General features: G+C 31.9%; 1 protein-coding gene across 1 annotated transcript in view; it reads right to left on the reverse strand.

Moving 5' to 3' along the window:
* Lrp1b (LDL receptor related protein 1B) overlaps positions 1 to 17178 on the reverse strand; it is a 1492917-nt gene that overhangs the window by 455564 nt on the left and 1020175 nt on the right. Inside the window, exons 36-37 of the mRNA XM_077794359.1 lie at positions 15549 to 15683; positions 14865 to 14994 (exon numbers count right to left, since the gene is read on the reverse strand). Of these exons, the coding sequence (XP_077650485.1) occupies positions 14865 to 14994; positions 15549 to 15683 (265 nt within the window). The remainder of the gene's footprint in view (positions 1 to 14864; positions 14995 to 15548; positions 15684 to 17178) is intronic.

Below are 17178 nucleotides of genomic sequence, written 5' to 3' on the forward strand. Positions count from 1 at the left end.
TGGCAGAAAAGTTATGAAAAAGTTCTTTACTTGTATTAAATCAAAAGTTTTAAGACCTTCAGGGACAGTCTCTCTCAATTAAAAAAATGGTTTAAAATCAAATAATAGATAAATTTTTGCTTCATTTAAATTTATTTTCTTTTTTTAATTTTTTTTTTTTTGCTATCTAAATAGTAGCTCTTACATGCTAGATATATACTTATCCAAGCTAGGTCCACAATCTGTCCCTTTAATTTCTTAAAGTCAAATGTCATTAAAAAGCAGAAGATATTACACTATAAAGTGGGCACCTTGAAATCCAGAAGAGACATGTTTATTCAATTTGATTTTTACCAACCACTTTTAACATACTCCAAAGTTCAAATATAGAAGGAAATGTGTATAATAAACCTATTTATGTAATATAAGCTGATTTAAAATGTACTAATTGAGTAATGAAAAAATCATTTTGAGCAAGTAGAATGAGACAATTAATATATTTAGACCTAATTCCATAGTTATGAAAATTATGTCTCTGAAAGTTAATGCTCCCTGATTAAAGGGGACAAGTCAGGAATTTCCCAGACTTTGCTAGCCCAAGCCTGTGCCTTTCTCTAATACAAAGTCTCAACAATTTATAATAATCATATGCCTAATGTTATTTCTCTTGAGCTATATGAAGTATAGCAAGAGGTTTCCATACTTAAAAAGAAAAATAAAACATGAAAAATTTCTTAGTATTGAGAAACAAATATCTATCTTTTTCTAGGTAGTCTTTATTTCTTTTAAATTTGCAATAATTCCATGCAGGAGACTTTAGATGAATATCAAAAAATTATAAATTAAAACTATTTAAAATAAAACAAAGCTATGCAAAATTCTCTATGAGCAAAACAGACTGCGTGGAAATCACTTTTGTGGTTAAGTAATTTATCAATTTAATAATATCAAAATATTTAAACCTACCAAAATGAAGCAATATTTTATAAATATCAGACAGAATAGTTTAAATATTCCTTAAACCAAAAGTGAAGAGAATTAGCACCTTGAGAACCTTTAGGAATTCTAAATCAAATTTAGAGAAAGAACATTCTCTAAGCTTATAAAATTTCAAGGAAACATTTAAATTAAGATAATAGTTTACAAACATGCACTTGAGATATCTTTAATCAGCATAGATTCTTGGTATCTAAATATGGTCTTTAGTAATAGGAAAAAATGAAAATCCTTGTCAATGACTTTTGAGATCCAAAGGAAATTAATATTCAGTGTTAGAAATACTGCCCACATTGGAAATCATATTTTATAGTCATTAAGTATTTGTTGGATTACATGATATGACCAAGGAAACTGATTTTAGAATGATGGCTTGGTAAATTTAGATCTGAAAATACTACTCCAAACCTCAAAATCATCAAAATTTTCAAAATCTAATGCTATATTTTCTCTGGATAATAAATTTTCTGTATAATAAATAACTGTTAGAAAACTGAAAAGCTCCTTTTTAAAATAATCTTTCATTTGCAGAATTTGAACACATAAACTTTTAAAAAGTATTATGAAAAATTATAGGAATACTATTAGAAATCAACAAAATGCCAATATTAATATTATCTTCATTACGTACACAAATTTTTAGTAGGACAAAAGTAGAATGACTATATAACATGTGTCATTTTCTAATAAAACACTGTTATTTATTTAAAGGTAAAAAACCTGACATGGCAGCATTTGGGTTCCTCAAAGAACTAGCATATACTCATTAGGCCCTGAGTTTAGTCCATTATTTTTATGATAATTTTGCTGATGTTTGAGTTAGTTTATACACAGGTATACTTATAAAGAAAATAATTATCTTCTGCTTCAGTTAGATATATTAAAGCTGAAAAATATACATTCAAATTATAAATGACTTTGAATAATGACAAAAATATTTTTGAGAAATAAAGGTAACACTTATAAACAAAGTTCTGATTTGGTAAGGTAAAGGTAAGGAAGAGAAGAAATAGGAGAATGAATAAGTCTCAGATGCTAGAAAAAAGAAAAGATTCAATGTGATTCTTATGCAGTTGAATGTGAACATTAGTGGAAAGCAACTAATTTGAATCAATCATTTTCTTTGAATTTAAGATTCTCTTCTCTGCTAAACTGTTTCTCTGGAGCTCAGATTATGGTTGTAATTTTTATAATAAACTGGCCATTTATTTAGTATTTGCCTCCTCTAAGTAAACATGATTTAGATACTTTGTCAGATATATTAAAAAAGAAAACACAGAGGTGGGAAAAAATTTCTATGCTGGCACAAAAATGAAGATTATTGAATCCTGCTATGTAATTTCTCTTGGTCAATAATAGAATCAAGAATATCGTGTCTTCTCTTAGAGTAGGGGTCAAAAGTGGGTTCCCATATCTGCAAAAAGGGAAAAAAAACCTCCTACAGAGCAACAATAGTATCTAGCCTTTACATAAGCATCGAAATCTAATTTGCCAATAATTGCATATAATTTTACATCCCTTAGCAGATTCCCTAGAATCTTTTAAAATCTATAAGAACTGAATGCCTTGTTAGGTCAACATGTCCATTTCTCTATCCTCCTGGTACCTGCAAAACTATATAATATTTTAAAAATTTGAATATATATCATAAACACATGAATTAACATCCTTTATCCCCTGTAAAGAGTAAAATGTAGTACAGAGCCTTTGCTATTCCTGAGGTTTCTAAGATTTGTTTTGACAAAGTATTGCATGCCAATTCCAAATCAATCTTCAAGTCCTAAATATATTGCAATTGTTTAAAGTATCCTGCAATGTAAAAATAACTCAACAGTTGAACACTGTGCTTAAGAAAAGAAAGAGACAGAACCAGTATACTCTTGGGCACTACTTTTCAAGCTTTTTTGTTAAATTTGTTGATTCTCAAATTTATTCTTTCATTGTAATTTAAAATGTACTAATTGAGTAATGAAAAACATCATTATTTATATTTCATTCAATAGACATTTACTTACATACTTCATATGAACTAGGACATAAATTCATTAGAGTTAAGACCATCATGAAGTTCACTCTTTAATGACAGATATAATTGGGCTAATTAAAGAATTACAAGAGAAAATGCTAACAGAAATACCTAAAAATGTCTAACTGAAAGCCTTTGTAAGTCATGAAAGTAGGAGCTTCAGCCATAAGAATGCTGAAGATCTATGATGATAAAAGGTGTCCTTTATATAACAATTTTAGAATTGTTAAAAGTTGAATTTCATTTTTGAGCCGAAATAAATAGTCCATTTTGATTGTACTTTCTTTCTTAGCTTATAAAATATTTATAAATTATCATTTGTTCTACGATTCTTTGCCTAGACCTATTACTTTTAAGCTAATGTTAGACTGCAAATTGAGTAGTTTACATAGAACAATTACAATTACAGCTCTCAATGGAGAAGTACAGAAGAAAATTCTTCACAAAGAAAAATTGCATTGGCATCTATAATCTCATAGTATATTGAGATGATCACAGTATACTATAGTCATCTTATTTATGTGTTTATACTCTGCCTCACTGCTCAACTTCTCATTGAAATAAATACATATATATGGTTTTAGTTTGTTTATCAAATTTTTAACTATAATTTTCTTGAGTGAATTATTCTATGTTATATACCTGGGATATCTTCAATATATAGTATTTGATGTTTCCTGATAATCTATGAAGTTTTCAAATATTTAACATCTAGCTTCCTAGAACTTATGAGCCATTTAGAATTATTAAATTATTAGAATCTTTAAATTTGTTTCATAGCTGCAACATATCTTGCCATGAATCACATTCATTCTATCTATACATTTCACCCTGAAAGTGTGGCAGTTTTTTATAAATAAACAGTGAAAGAAATGTTTTAAACTTTTCTTTTATACTTGTACCCCATTTTTTTATTGTTCAGATGTCTTAAGAAAGTAGGGAAAGGTTATACAGGTAAGTGTTGCTGTCCCTGGTTTCCACTCGATATGGCTTTAGTGGTCTGGGACTGGGGCACTCTCTGGCAGTGACAAGTTGCCTGAACTTTTTGGCCTCTCTCCTCTACCAGCTTCATAGCTGAAATGATGCCCATGGCTTCTTGATCTTTTCTAACCTTCCCTGCTGTAATAGGAAAGGTAAGATTCAAGATTCACATTTAGAGTTAAAGAATGGGGATAAAGCATGAGGTAAAAACAAAAACAAAACACACACACACACACAAACAAAAACCCACAAGTAATGACCTAGATAACTTTTATTCCATTTGCTATTATAACTTGTTCACATTTTTCCCCCCAGAGACTTAGGGAAGGAGAAAAAGTGTTTCTGATCTGAAGCATGGTAGGCCTGTGCTACTTGATTACCATCTTAATATTCTATAAATGGCACCCTGAACCCACCATTATTAATACTGCAAATTAAATTTATTCCACTTTTTAATTTGTGGCCTTGCTTTAAGATGTACTCTAAAAGATGGTATTAAATTCTGCTAGATTCTACATTAACAGATATTAAACTGTCAACAGAGGTCTTCTGCATATAGTTGAGCATGTCATAAAAGCATCTGTATAATCAATGAAACACCATTTGATAATATGTACTTGTTGAATATCAAAATACCATTTCATCAAATTTGAATATTTGCCACGGAAATAAAGGCATGTCAGCAACTCATTTATAGTCACAGAAATACAAATTCAAGTAATCCACATAGTATGTGTTTCATTTAGCAACTATATCATAGGAAGTTAATAAATTTGTCAATATCATACTATGACTTCCTATAGTTTTTTGTTAGGAGAAAATGTTTTCTTAGCATAAAGATAATTATCACATTCAGTTTTCAAAGGAAAAGTGATGCCTAACTTAAGAAAAGTAGAAAGAAAAGTCAATGGAGGGGAGAAACTAATTTTCAAGCTGAAATAAATTCATAAATGGGTCCTATTTTGCATTTGGTTACATTTTAAAAGTTCTCAAGACTCTATAGTTTAAAAAACAGGCTTTATGCCTCAGTTTCAAGGCACATGTATATGTTGGATTCAGCTAATTTGCTCCATTATGGGTCAATTTTCCCTTGGTAATACCAGCTGTTGTGATTTAATTTCAAACAGAATACTAAAATGTTGTACTTTATTTCTTTAATATGAATTTTAACACTTAAATTTCTATGTACTATTATGTAGAAATCAATTTTTTGTAATTTTATATAGAGTTATCATTTTAAGCCTTTTTTTTCCTTTGAAGTCAATAAATATATGAACAAAAATATAGTGGGACAAATTCCAATAATATTTCCAAGTTGTAATAAATATTTTCTGTAAAGAAAGTTGAGTTTAAATATGTCTAATGTCTATTCTTAACTATAAACATGGAAAAAATATTTATCCAAGTAGCCTAGAAATGCTTTTAAGTAGAAATAAAGGTATACAGATAAATAATATTGAAATATTTTTAAAGTGTCAAAGATTTTTTGTTTGTGGGTCAACATATAAATCTTTTTGGGGGATTTAAAAATTAAGAAAGCCCAAAATATTTGCTGATATCTTTCTGATTTCAGTGATGAACCTGTGTGTAGTCATAATAGAAAAAAATTGATCTGACATTCTAAGAGAAAAAAATGAAGGATTTGATGAGGAACAAAATGGGTAATTTCATCAATATTCAAACAGTAGAATACTTAAAGGTTTAATCTTTTTTTATGATTACACAAAAATAAGTGCTACGTTTAAGAAAGGAAGTCAGTAGATGAGAGATAGGGGAACATACTAAATTTAGTGACAGAAATTCAAAGCTATCATTCTAAAGGAAACTAGAAATATAAATAAATGAATCAAAATTAGATTTGATTTTATTTTGTATGTTTAGTATTTCTTACTGTACATTCAAAGACACACATAAAAACCATAAAATCACATCACTTATAAGCAAAAAAATAATGAGAATATGAAGTCTAAAATGAGAAAAATCAACTACAATTCTCACAGGAGCTATATAGATTGGACCAGAGTGAACCAGAAAACTCAAGGATAGAAAGGTTACTCAAAAGAAATTCTTGGGTGAATTGTCAATGAAGGAAAAGTTGAAGTCCTGTAAAATCTTAAAGAAATCTCTGTCTTTGGTTATGGATAAGTTTAGGAGAGAAATGAATTACAGTAGATGGGGTAGAGAGAGAAGATGTGAGGGAAGGGGAGGGGGGATAGTAGGGGATAGGAAAGGTAGCAGAATACAACAATTACTAATAGGGCATTATGTAAAATTGTGGATGTGTTACCAACGTGATTCTGCAATCTGCATTTGGGGTAAAAATTGGGAGTTCATAACACACTTCAATCTAATGTATGAAATATGATATGTCAAGAGCTTTGTAATGCTGTGAACAACCAATAAAAAAATAAATTAAAAAAAAGAAAAAAAAAACAGAAGCTGAAAACCAACTTCAGTAATTCAATGACAAGAAAATGTGTATAGATCACATATTCTGAGAAGTTGAGAAGTAAACTCAAGGACAGTAATAAAACATGAGTAATTTTTTGTTCAAACGAAAGTAATCTAAATGTAATTGAAATCAAAAAGAAAAAGCTTATTAAGGAAGTTGGGGCCTAATCCAACATGTTGGAGATTAGGGCCTACTTTTTCTTCTATTAGACGCAGAGTCTCTGGTTTAATTCCTAGGTCCTTGATCCACTTTGAGTTCAGTTCTGTGCATAGTGAGAGCTAGGGGTTTAATTTCATTTTGTTACATATGGGTGTCCAGTTTTCCCAGCACCGTTTGTTGAAGAGGCTCTTTTATCCAATATACATTTTTGGCACCTTTGTCTAAGATGATTGTAATTTTGTGGGTTAGTCTCTGTGTCTTCTATTCTGAACCATTGGTCTATCAGTCTGTTTTGGTGCCAATGCTATGCTGTTTTTGTTACTATTGCTCTGTAGTATAGTTTAAGTTCTGGTATAGTGATGCCACCTGCTTCACTCTTCCTGCTAAGGACTGCTTTAGATAATCTGGGTCTCTTATTTTTCCAGATGAATTTCATGAGTGCTTTTTCTATTTCTATGAGGAATGCCATTGGGATTTTGATTGGCATTGCATTACATCTGTATAGTGCATTTGGTAATGTGGACATTTTGACAATATAAATTCTGCCTATCCAAGAGCAAGGTAGATCTTTCCATCTTCTAAGGTCTTCTTTGATGTCTTTCTTTAGGGTTCTCTAGTTTTCATTATACAGATCTTTCACCTCTTTCATTGTTTCCCAAATTTTTTGTTTGTTTGTTTGCTTGGTTTTTTTGTTTTTGTTTTTACGTTACTATAATAGGGTACCAATTATAATAGGTATGATAGGTTTTTGTTTTTAGGTATTATAATAGGATTTGTCCCTGATAGACAAAAGTGAATTTGATTTATGGGTGTTGATTTTTATATCCTGCTACATTGCTGAATACATTTATTAGTTCTAGAAGTTTTCTTGTGGAACTTTTTGGAAGGTTGTGCTCCATTTCCATATGCTCTAGGGCTCAGATTCTTTATTCTTCATAAAACTTTCTCTAAGGACTATCTTTGGACCATTAGAATATCATTTCCAACAAGTGCTGACAGCCAACTCTTTTGGGATTATGTCTTCACAGCTGATCCTTATCTATTGGACAAGTTGGGAGTATGGAAGCTAAATCCCCTTACTTTGAGATGTTTATACTCCAGAGCTCCCTAAGAAATCAGCCTGTGGCCTGAACTTGGCTCAAAATTGAATATTTGCTCTCTTTCTCTTTCCTATTCTGCTTCTTTCACTTTATGAATTGAATTCTTACTCTAGGACCTGTTTCTGGAATACTTAATGCAAGGCAAACATTTTGTCCAACAACATTCTATCTCCTACCCATCCTGCTCCACTCTACTGTATCTTCCTCCCCAAGTTTCCTCCTGTAATCCTTGGCAATTCTCTCTTCTTTGATATTCATTCTCATGCTCTTCCTTTCTACTAGCTTTTTCTACTGTTTCTGTGAATATGTGCAGTGCCTACCTCCATACTAAGAAAAACTTACTCAATACTCTATTATCTTCTCAATTTACCTCATGTTTTCCTCTTTCCTTTTTATTGGCTGAGCTTATACCCATGTAGCTTATACATGTTACTTCCACATTGTAATTATCATTGATTTATTAATTCTTTCATTTCTGACCTTACTATGAGTCTCCTGAAATATATAACATTGGGAAACATCATCCTAATCATTAATTGCATATTCTGTTCTTTGCTTTTACTTCTCCTGACTCCTGAAAGTCAGCTCACTCTTCTAAACTCTTTTCCTTAGAATACTATCATGCATCAATTTCCTAAGGACTCAAAATGGCTCATCCTCCCAGCTTTTTGCCTTATTGCTCACTTTTATTTTCCCTCTTTCCTAGGCATTTCATTCTCTTACTATAAACACTAATTTTTGTTCTTGGATTTCCTTTTTCTGTAGTCATTTCTGGGTAATCTCACCCATTATTATGGTTTACTGCAGAATCTTAATTCTGTTGGAATAAATGTGAACTGATTTTATATTTATCCAAATCCAGATTGCATCTTTACTCAACTAAATCTCTTCTTCAGAATTGGCTATTTCAGGAAGGTGCCATAACTTCCAAGTCAATTGCTTGTAAATGAACACAATCGTGTTGTTAATTAAGAATAATGTTCAAGCATAAAAGACTAAGTCTAAGTCCAAACTTAAATCTTATATTCACTTAAAAATCTCTTTTTCCAACTTTGATCTGACTCCTTGTGTTAGTCAACTTTTTGTTTCTGTGACAAAAATGTGAGGAAACACAACTTCAAAGAGGAAAGATATTTTGGCCTACAGTTTCGGAGGTTTCAGTCCATGGATGACTGACTCCATTGCTTTGTAGAGAGGCAGCACATCATGGTGTAGACTGTGTGGTAGAGCAGAGATGCTCACCTCATGGTAACCAGGAAGCATAAAGAGGAAGAGAGAAAAAGGAAGTAGCTGGGGACAAGAAAACCCACCCAGGGCACACCTCCAGAGACCCACTTTTTCCAACTAAACCCAACTCCTAGAATTTCTATCAGATCCTAATAATGCCATGCAGTTATGTATCCATCAGTGAATCTAATGCTGAGGTCAGAACCCTCACGATCCAATTACTTCCTAATAGCTCCACCCCTGAACATTGTTCCACAGGGGACCTTGTATTGATGGCTTGGTCTTTAAGTCTTGATTTCATATTCAAACTATAGCACTCCTCCCGGAGTTGGGCGTGGTAGAGCTGCCTTTAATCCCAGTGACTCAAGAGCCTGTGGTAGGAGGATTTCAAGTTTGAGTTCTGGCTCATCAACATAGTCAGACCATAAGCAGCTTAGTGAGACTATGTCTCAAAATAAATAAATAAATAATAGATAAAAAGGATTAGAGATGTAGTTCCATGGAGCACTCCTGGGTGCAATCTCCAGAACCAAAACAAAAAACACAGTACTCCTTTTGGACTGGGGACCTGCAGTGAAAAAGGGACTTGATGTTTTATTCACTGCTCTTGCCTCTCCATTCATGCCTTTAGAAATTTGTCCCTAACTCTCCACTACTTGGCTTGAGGGCACAGGAAGAACTCACCCTCACCTATAAATCATCCTGAAAAATTTCTACTTTAATCAATGCTATAATTTCTTTAAGAATTATCATCATACTTATCTTTTCATTAGGTTAGTCTTACTATGCCTGAAGATAAGTCTTATTTTTAAAAAGTGAGACTTACTCTAAGGAAATATTTTATGGGTTGAAACTTCCTGTTTCAGAAGCAACACCTTATTCAGTACCTACCAGGAGCTTTAATATGTATTACCATTTTGTTAAAATATACTGAATTGAAAGCTGATTGGACATAGATGGATACTGAAATGTCCTGGTTCATAGTGCCTAGTACTTAATAAATATTCATTGAATAAACTTACAAAAATGAAGTATTTGTAGCTTCCTTTCCCTGATATCTAAGTCCACTAAAAAGAAAGTAGGTTAATCATGTGCTTTAGATGGATGTGGGGCTGGGGATGTGGCTCAAGTGGTAACGGCGCTTGCCTGGCATGCGCAGGGCACTGGGTTCGATCCTCAGCACCACATAAAAATAAAATAAAGATGTTATGTCCACCGAAAACTGAAAAATAAATATTAAAAATTCCCTCTCTCAATCTCTTTCTTTCTCTTTCTCTCTCTCAAAAAAAAAAAAAAAAAAAGATGGATGTGAAGAGATGAGCTACTTAAGAAAAGGAAGGTCCCAAATATCAACTTGAAAAGAGTATATACTTTGAATAAGAAGTGAAAAAGAAAACTACAGATTGACAAGTATCACGAACAGGCTTGTTAAATTGAACTACATGAAAATTTAATAGGTCAGGCAAAAGAGATTCTACCAATACAAATAAAGTATTGAACTTAAAAACATCATGGGGAAATTTTATTCATTGGAAACAAATTAAACATCCATTTTTCTGATTATCTAGATGATTACATAACATTCACATTTGTTCATGCCATTAGAATAATAATTCATAATCCAATATAGATCAAATATTATCTATTTCAGCTGCAATGATTTATGAATTTTCAGTTATAATTTAAAGAAATTTTAATAACACCATCACATTGTAATATATTTTTTAAGTTTATAGGTATGATGTAGACATTCAATTGAATCATATGTTTCAATACCAGAATTAAATAAAATTAAGAATCTGTTCCTTTTTAGTAGGCAGTGGTGTGAGTCTATGCAATGCCGGGGCAGGTAAGAGGATGTGTGGGAAATCCAAACCCAGTTCAAGGCTTTTATAATATACTACCACATATATTTTTTTCATATTTCTTATTACTATTTATTCTCTTTCACTTATTGTTTTAATCTCTAAATGATCAGTTTTATTTCATCCTAAAACTATTTTATATAACTGATGCTTTTTATTAAATTATGCTATGCTTAACTATACACACACACACACACCCACACACACACACAGAGGGAGAGGTTACATGCAATATGCATATGTACATATATACATTATATATATAATTTTTGGAATTTTGGGAAACCTATATACCAACTTAGTGACAGAGTAATGCATTTACAAATTTCTGATTCAATTTCTTAACATATAAATGGGAAAAATGACATACTTTAGATTGTATGTGAGATTCAAAATGGGATAAAAGGTGATACACTGGTGAATTTTGTGCAAATAAATGGTACAAGCTACTAAGAGAATCATCATTCTCCAACATGAAGAAGAGATGGTAGGAATATAAGGATAGAATATGGGGATACATAATTTAGAAACCCTGGCAAGATATTATTATGGCTCAGAGTTAGGGTCACAACAAGATCTTCATGCAAAGTAAGTAATGATGCATTTAGAAGTAATAGATAATAGAGTCTCTTGGTATATGAGGTACAGAGTAAGAGAGACACCATATATTTTGGCCTGAGTAAATGAAACAATAGAATGATCCTCAACTAATGGAGAAGTTACAATTGTAGAGAATGATTCAGTTTAGTTTTACAAATGCAAAGGTCAAGACTTCTGTTAGATCTTATTTCAGCTCTAAACTATCCTCAAATTAAAGGGGTAAACAACAATCATTTAGTTGATAATGAGTTTGCAATTTGGGGAGCTCTTCGGGCATGATTCATCACTTCTTCACCTCAACTGTGGTGACCTCCAGGATGAAGTGACATAGCAGCTGGGTTCTGGAGACATTTAAAGGTTCTCTCTCTTGAAACACCTGGCAACTGATACTGGCTGTGAGCTGCGGCAGACTATGGTTACTGATTAGAAAACATATGTGGCTTCTTTATGCTGCTTCTCAATTTTCTCACAGAGAAGTGCAGCTTCTAAAAACATCCCAGGAGGATTTGGTAGAGGTTTTACCTCCTTTTGTGATACAGAGATTATCCTGTATCACATCTACGATAGTCATAGGCTCACCCAGATTCAAGGGTTTGGAAAAAGGCCTCAACCTCACTTTTGGAAAAGTATCCATGTTATAACATAAAAGAACAAGCATCCAGGATGCCAAATATTACAGTAATGATCTGGAAAATAAAATCTGCTACAGGTCTCCAATGAAAATGCTAAGTATACAGGAGAACATAAAAATCTAGAGATCAGGAGTAAGTTCCTATCTAGATGTACATACATTGCTAATCCTTAACATTTTAGGGGAGATGAAAATAAGAAAAGTGATATGTACCAAAAGTGGAGCCTGGGGGAACTCTAACATCAAAATTCAAAGTGAGAAAGAAAAAATGGGAACAAAGAAGAGTGAGTGGGGATGACCCCTGAAATATAACAATCAAGACAGTTTGGTTTTCTTTGGCCTCCTAATGTCTCATTGAATTCCATCCGCTCAAGAGCTTTCCTCATAATAGAAACTGAGTTTCTAATGTAAGTTCCAATGTAAGTTGCTTGGTCAGGGACATTACCCTGGATCCAGATGATGGATCATAACACATCTAAATGTATCAAGATAATACCTTCCTTTGGCTATTGACTCATCTGTGATAGGCACGTAACTCACTCTGGCTTAGGAAAAACAAAAGGACTAATAATAATGTCTTTCTCCTCCCAAGTGAATGAAAAGATCTTAGAAAGAAGATATTTTATCCTATTCTCCTCCTTCCTTAAACATAGACAGCTGCTTGACAGTACCCTGTAACAAAGGTATGATAACACCAAGCAAAAGAAAAAAAAACAAAAAACACAGGCTGGTATAGACAGTAGTTAAGAAGCATAAAAAGATAGTCCATGAAGTGAAATGCTAGTATCAACCATGTAATTTCAGACTTCATTTATTCATGAAGAAGAGCTCTATATGCTCTAGCTAAATTATTGCTTACATCCTACAACATTCCCAATTAATATCTTTTAAATTTCTACATTATAATCTTGGTTTTAGCATAAAATATGACAAATTTGATGACATTCTTCTACAATAATCTTCTTTGTTTTTCTCCCTATAATATTAGCATTAATTGTGCAGCATTTACCAGGAAATTCAAACAAGTGATAAATATTAGAAAAAGTACACACCACATATAATATAGGTTGCATAGTTTCATGAAAGTTGATTTAATATTTTATATAAATGATTTTATTCTAATTCAATGTTCTTCATGCTTATTTATCTGATGCACCTTATTTATTTATTTATTTATTTTTAACAACCATTGTATCATTTTAGTTTCATTCCAAAAGATATAGGAGTCCCATTTACATAAAAATGTCCCATCTTGACAAAAACAAAAACAAATAAAATTCTTAAGTGGCCTAGCACAGTGGAGCACACCAGTAATCCCAGTGATTGAAGGGGCTCAGGCAGGAGGATCAAAGTTCAAGGCCAGCCTCAGCAACTTTGCCAGACCCCTGGCAACTTAGTGGGACCCTTAATCAAATCCAAAATAAAAAGAACTAGAGATGGAAGTCAGTGGTGAAGTAACCCTGTGTTAAATCCTCAGTACCAAAAAGGAAAGAAAAAACCTTAAGTGATGCCATACTAAGGATGCAAGAAACACATTTTGGGGAGTAATATGGGGTTTTAAAATGGGGAAAAACCTTACATTGTTATTTAAGAGGAAAGCTGTTATCATAAGCTTCTTATTCTTTAATAGTCACTATACTTAGCCCTGAGGATCGAGAAATATATCAAACGCACATGGCTCTTCTCCAAGAATTTAAGTATAATGAATAAAAGGAACATTTCCCAGCATAGTGGAATATACAGCTACCAGGCAAATAAATATAAATAAATAAGCAAATATTAGTGCACAGAACTTGCATACATAAAAGTTGTAGGTGCTGTGGGGTCATAGAACAATCTATTTTCAAAGCCACAGAATGGTAAAAGTGTTTTGCAAATTAGTAATAGGAAGAGCACTGTGAGTAAATGGAAGAGGATGTATAAAGCCTAGAAATGAAGGAGATTAAGAAATATTTGAAAATTTAACCAAAGTCCAACACTGATGAATTAAGAATGTAAAAATGCAATAGCAGGTGTTTGAGATGAAAATTTTTCACAGGAGAGCTGGTTAGGATCAAATAGAGCTTTTGGACTTTGAAAGGACTTAGGTAAGATTTACATGTTAAAAAAAATTACTCTAGCTTTAATTGAGATTTGGAGACCAAATGGGAACTTATTGCACATACTTAAGGTAACAACAGATTCAAACAGGGTGGAAGGAGTAAAGATATAGGGTAGTAGATTGAAAGTAGAATTATTTAGAAGGTAATTTAAAAAAACAGTGAAATGTGGTGGTAGATTGAGTGCACTTCAATTTTATATGTGTGTATGTCTATGTAAAGTTTGGGTTCCACGAATTTTCCAAATGGACAGGTAGATATACTTATCTACAACTCAAAATAAAATAAGTAAAAACCAAAAAAAAAAAAGGAAAGAAATAATAAATGAAACCAAAAAAGCTTGGATTAAAATGTTAGTTTGATAACAGGCACATAAACAGATACTGGAACTTCAGTAGGTTGTTTGTTAAATTATTATTTCACTCATTCAATAAATAATTGAATATCTAATTATTAAAACAGTTCTAGGTCAGAACTTTAAATTGAGAACCTAGAAATATGTTGTTGTTCTTATTTGGATGAACACATATAAAATAACCACATAGCAAATGACTTTATCAAATATGTACTAAAATATGCATAAGCAAACTAAAAATAAATTTCATTTTCTCCTTAAGATATTTTTAGTTTGTTTCAGATATTATAAATAGTTAAAACTAAATATTAATATAATTTTCTGTTTTGTTTTTCCTAATAAAACAAGAAAGCCCGCTTAAGATTCAGAAGATAAATATAAATTTTAAAATTACCCTTTCTCTGGGTGCACAGCTATAGATCTTGGTTGATCCAGGCCTTGGGAAATAATTACATAACGGAAAGAGCCATTGAGTCTTGCAACTTCAATTAAGTTAAAACCATGATCTGTCCAATAGATGTTACCTGCGAGAAATACAGAATATAGTTCATAATACAGTGTGAGATAGGAAATTATTTATTAGTATGGCTAAAATTAAATTTCTGAACATTCACATAACTATTAAGACATTAAGTTTCTACTCTTTAATCATTACTTTCTAAAAAGAAAGCTGTTAAAACTCCCAATCCTAATTTCATATGTCTCTGACTAAACCATATAATGATCTATTTATATGTTTTAAATGGTGAAAATTTCCCCACCCATCAAAGGAATCTATTTAAACTTCATACTGACTTCAGGCAAAAAGGAACTAACATTTTCATTTACCTGCTTTACAGAGCTCTCAGGAGATTTGGTTAAAATGCATACTATATAATCTCCTTCAACATGAAAAACGCTTAGTCAAAGGCTCTATAGCATTAGAAAGAGTGGAACCAAGAGCAAAAGAGACTATTTACCCCCATGGCTATAAGTGTAAAAGAAAGTGTTAGGAGTCAGAAACACAATTTTTATGAAGCAGATTGAGACTCTAACAAAACAAGTATGAAACTAAAAGAAAAAAAGTCTTAGATTATACCAGCAATCCAGTCAACAGCTATTCCTTCCACTCTTCCCAAGCCATTGGTAATGATATCTTCTTTCCAAGTCTGATCTCTTTTAGCTCGGCTGATTTTATTAAAGCCCATGTCTGTCCAATAGATGGTATCATTTCCTATAAATAAGACAGAGAAAACATACACCCACACACTATAAGATGTGTAGCAATATATGCATCAGGACCCTATAGCATTAGTATCTTTATGGTTATCATCCTGGGTATGCTAGAATATAAGTATTCTTCAGGATACAAAATTATATAGGAAGGAAAGTATGAAAATAATATGAAAGAAGCTATATTTTAGCCAAAAGATCTTTTCAAGTACTGTCTGAAATATTTGGGGAAATGACCTATCACATTCTTTATCATTTGCTTTCCTATTCATTTTAAAACAGTAAGTCCTTATCCCCCATGAATTTGCAAGTGCGATATCAAACCATGTTATTTTGGACCATAATTTTTCTCTTCACAATCATATCTGTGTCTGAATCCGCTAAATATAAAAAAGAACATTACTGACATAGTAAAATCAACAATGTCTCAAAGGAGAGACAATAGAAGAAAAAAGCATTTAAACTGTTATCAAGGGTATTTTAAGCATAATGTCACTCAAAATGTATAAAGCCTTATCATTCAGTTATTCCTTCTGAGGTACTAAGTAGCTTCCCAAATGTCAACTACAAACACCTCATATTCAAACTCTCATTATACAAATGGGCTTAAGGATATTTGAAGAATTGCTCTATGCTATCAAGAGTCTTTAAATAACAGTGCTTTTGTATATTTGAATGAAAAATGTGTCTGAAGACTATAAATGAAATATATTACATGTGCATGCATTTGCATAAAGGATAGTAATTATAGACCAATGATTTTAAATTTAGTCACCAGAAAGACACTGGGGACGTATCATTAAATAATAAATTTGCCACCAACTAAGTAAGTTTTCTTGTTGTGACCTACATGACCATTTGAAGAACGAATCCTTTAAGACCAATAAAATTTATCTCTGGCACCGTGACAGACTATGGAAATAAAGAAAATGCAATTAGTATAATAAAGCAATTCATCAATAAGTTTTGGAATTCAGTTTCAAATGAAATATCATCTGAATCCTCAATTTGTTTGCTGAAAGATTTCAAATACCTCCTTTTTCAACAATGGTTAGGTCAGATAGAAAATCCTTTGAATCTCAGCAGAAATATCAGGCCCCCAAAAAATGTACCCCAAAAGCAAAGATTTTTTGATATTTCCTTTTTGCCAAAAGTATCAGAAAATGTGATTTCATTATTGAAATAGACAATCAACAAAAATAAGCATTATTTTTCATAAATAGTAAGCATTGTATATTGAATAAAAAATTCCCAAAATATTAAACCCATATATCCTACTTCCTATTTTGTTTCTCTACTTGTGTGTAGAAAATAGAACATATAAATGACAAATTCTGGATTTTCTAGCTGGAACATGATTCTCTTGGAGTATTTTACCATGGTAACTGCCTTTGTATTAGTGATATAATGGATAGCAACTCCATTCTTTGTTTCTTGAGCTAAAAACGTCAGGATTTTCTGATCATGTTTTCCTCATATTCCATATCCAATTCATC

This window comes from Urocitellus parryii, chromosome 1 (assembly GCF_045843805.1).
Source record: "Urocitellus parryii isolate mUroPar1 chromosome 1, mUroPar1.hap1, whole genome shotgun sequence".
NCBI lineage: Eukaryota > Metazoa > Chordata > Mammalia > Rodentia > Sciuridae > Urocitellus > Urocitellus parryii.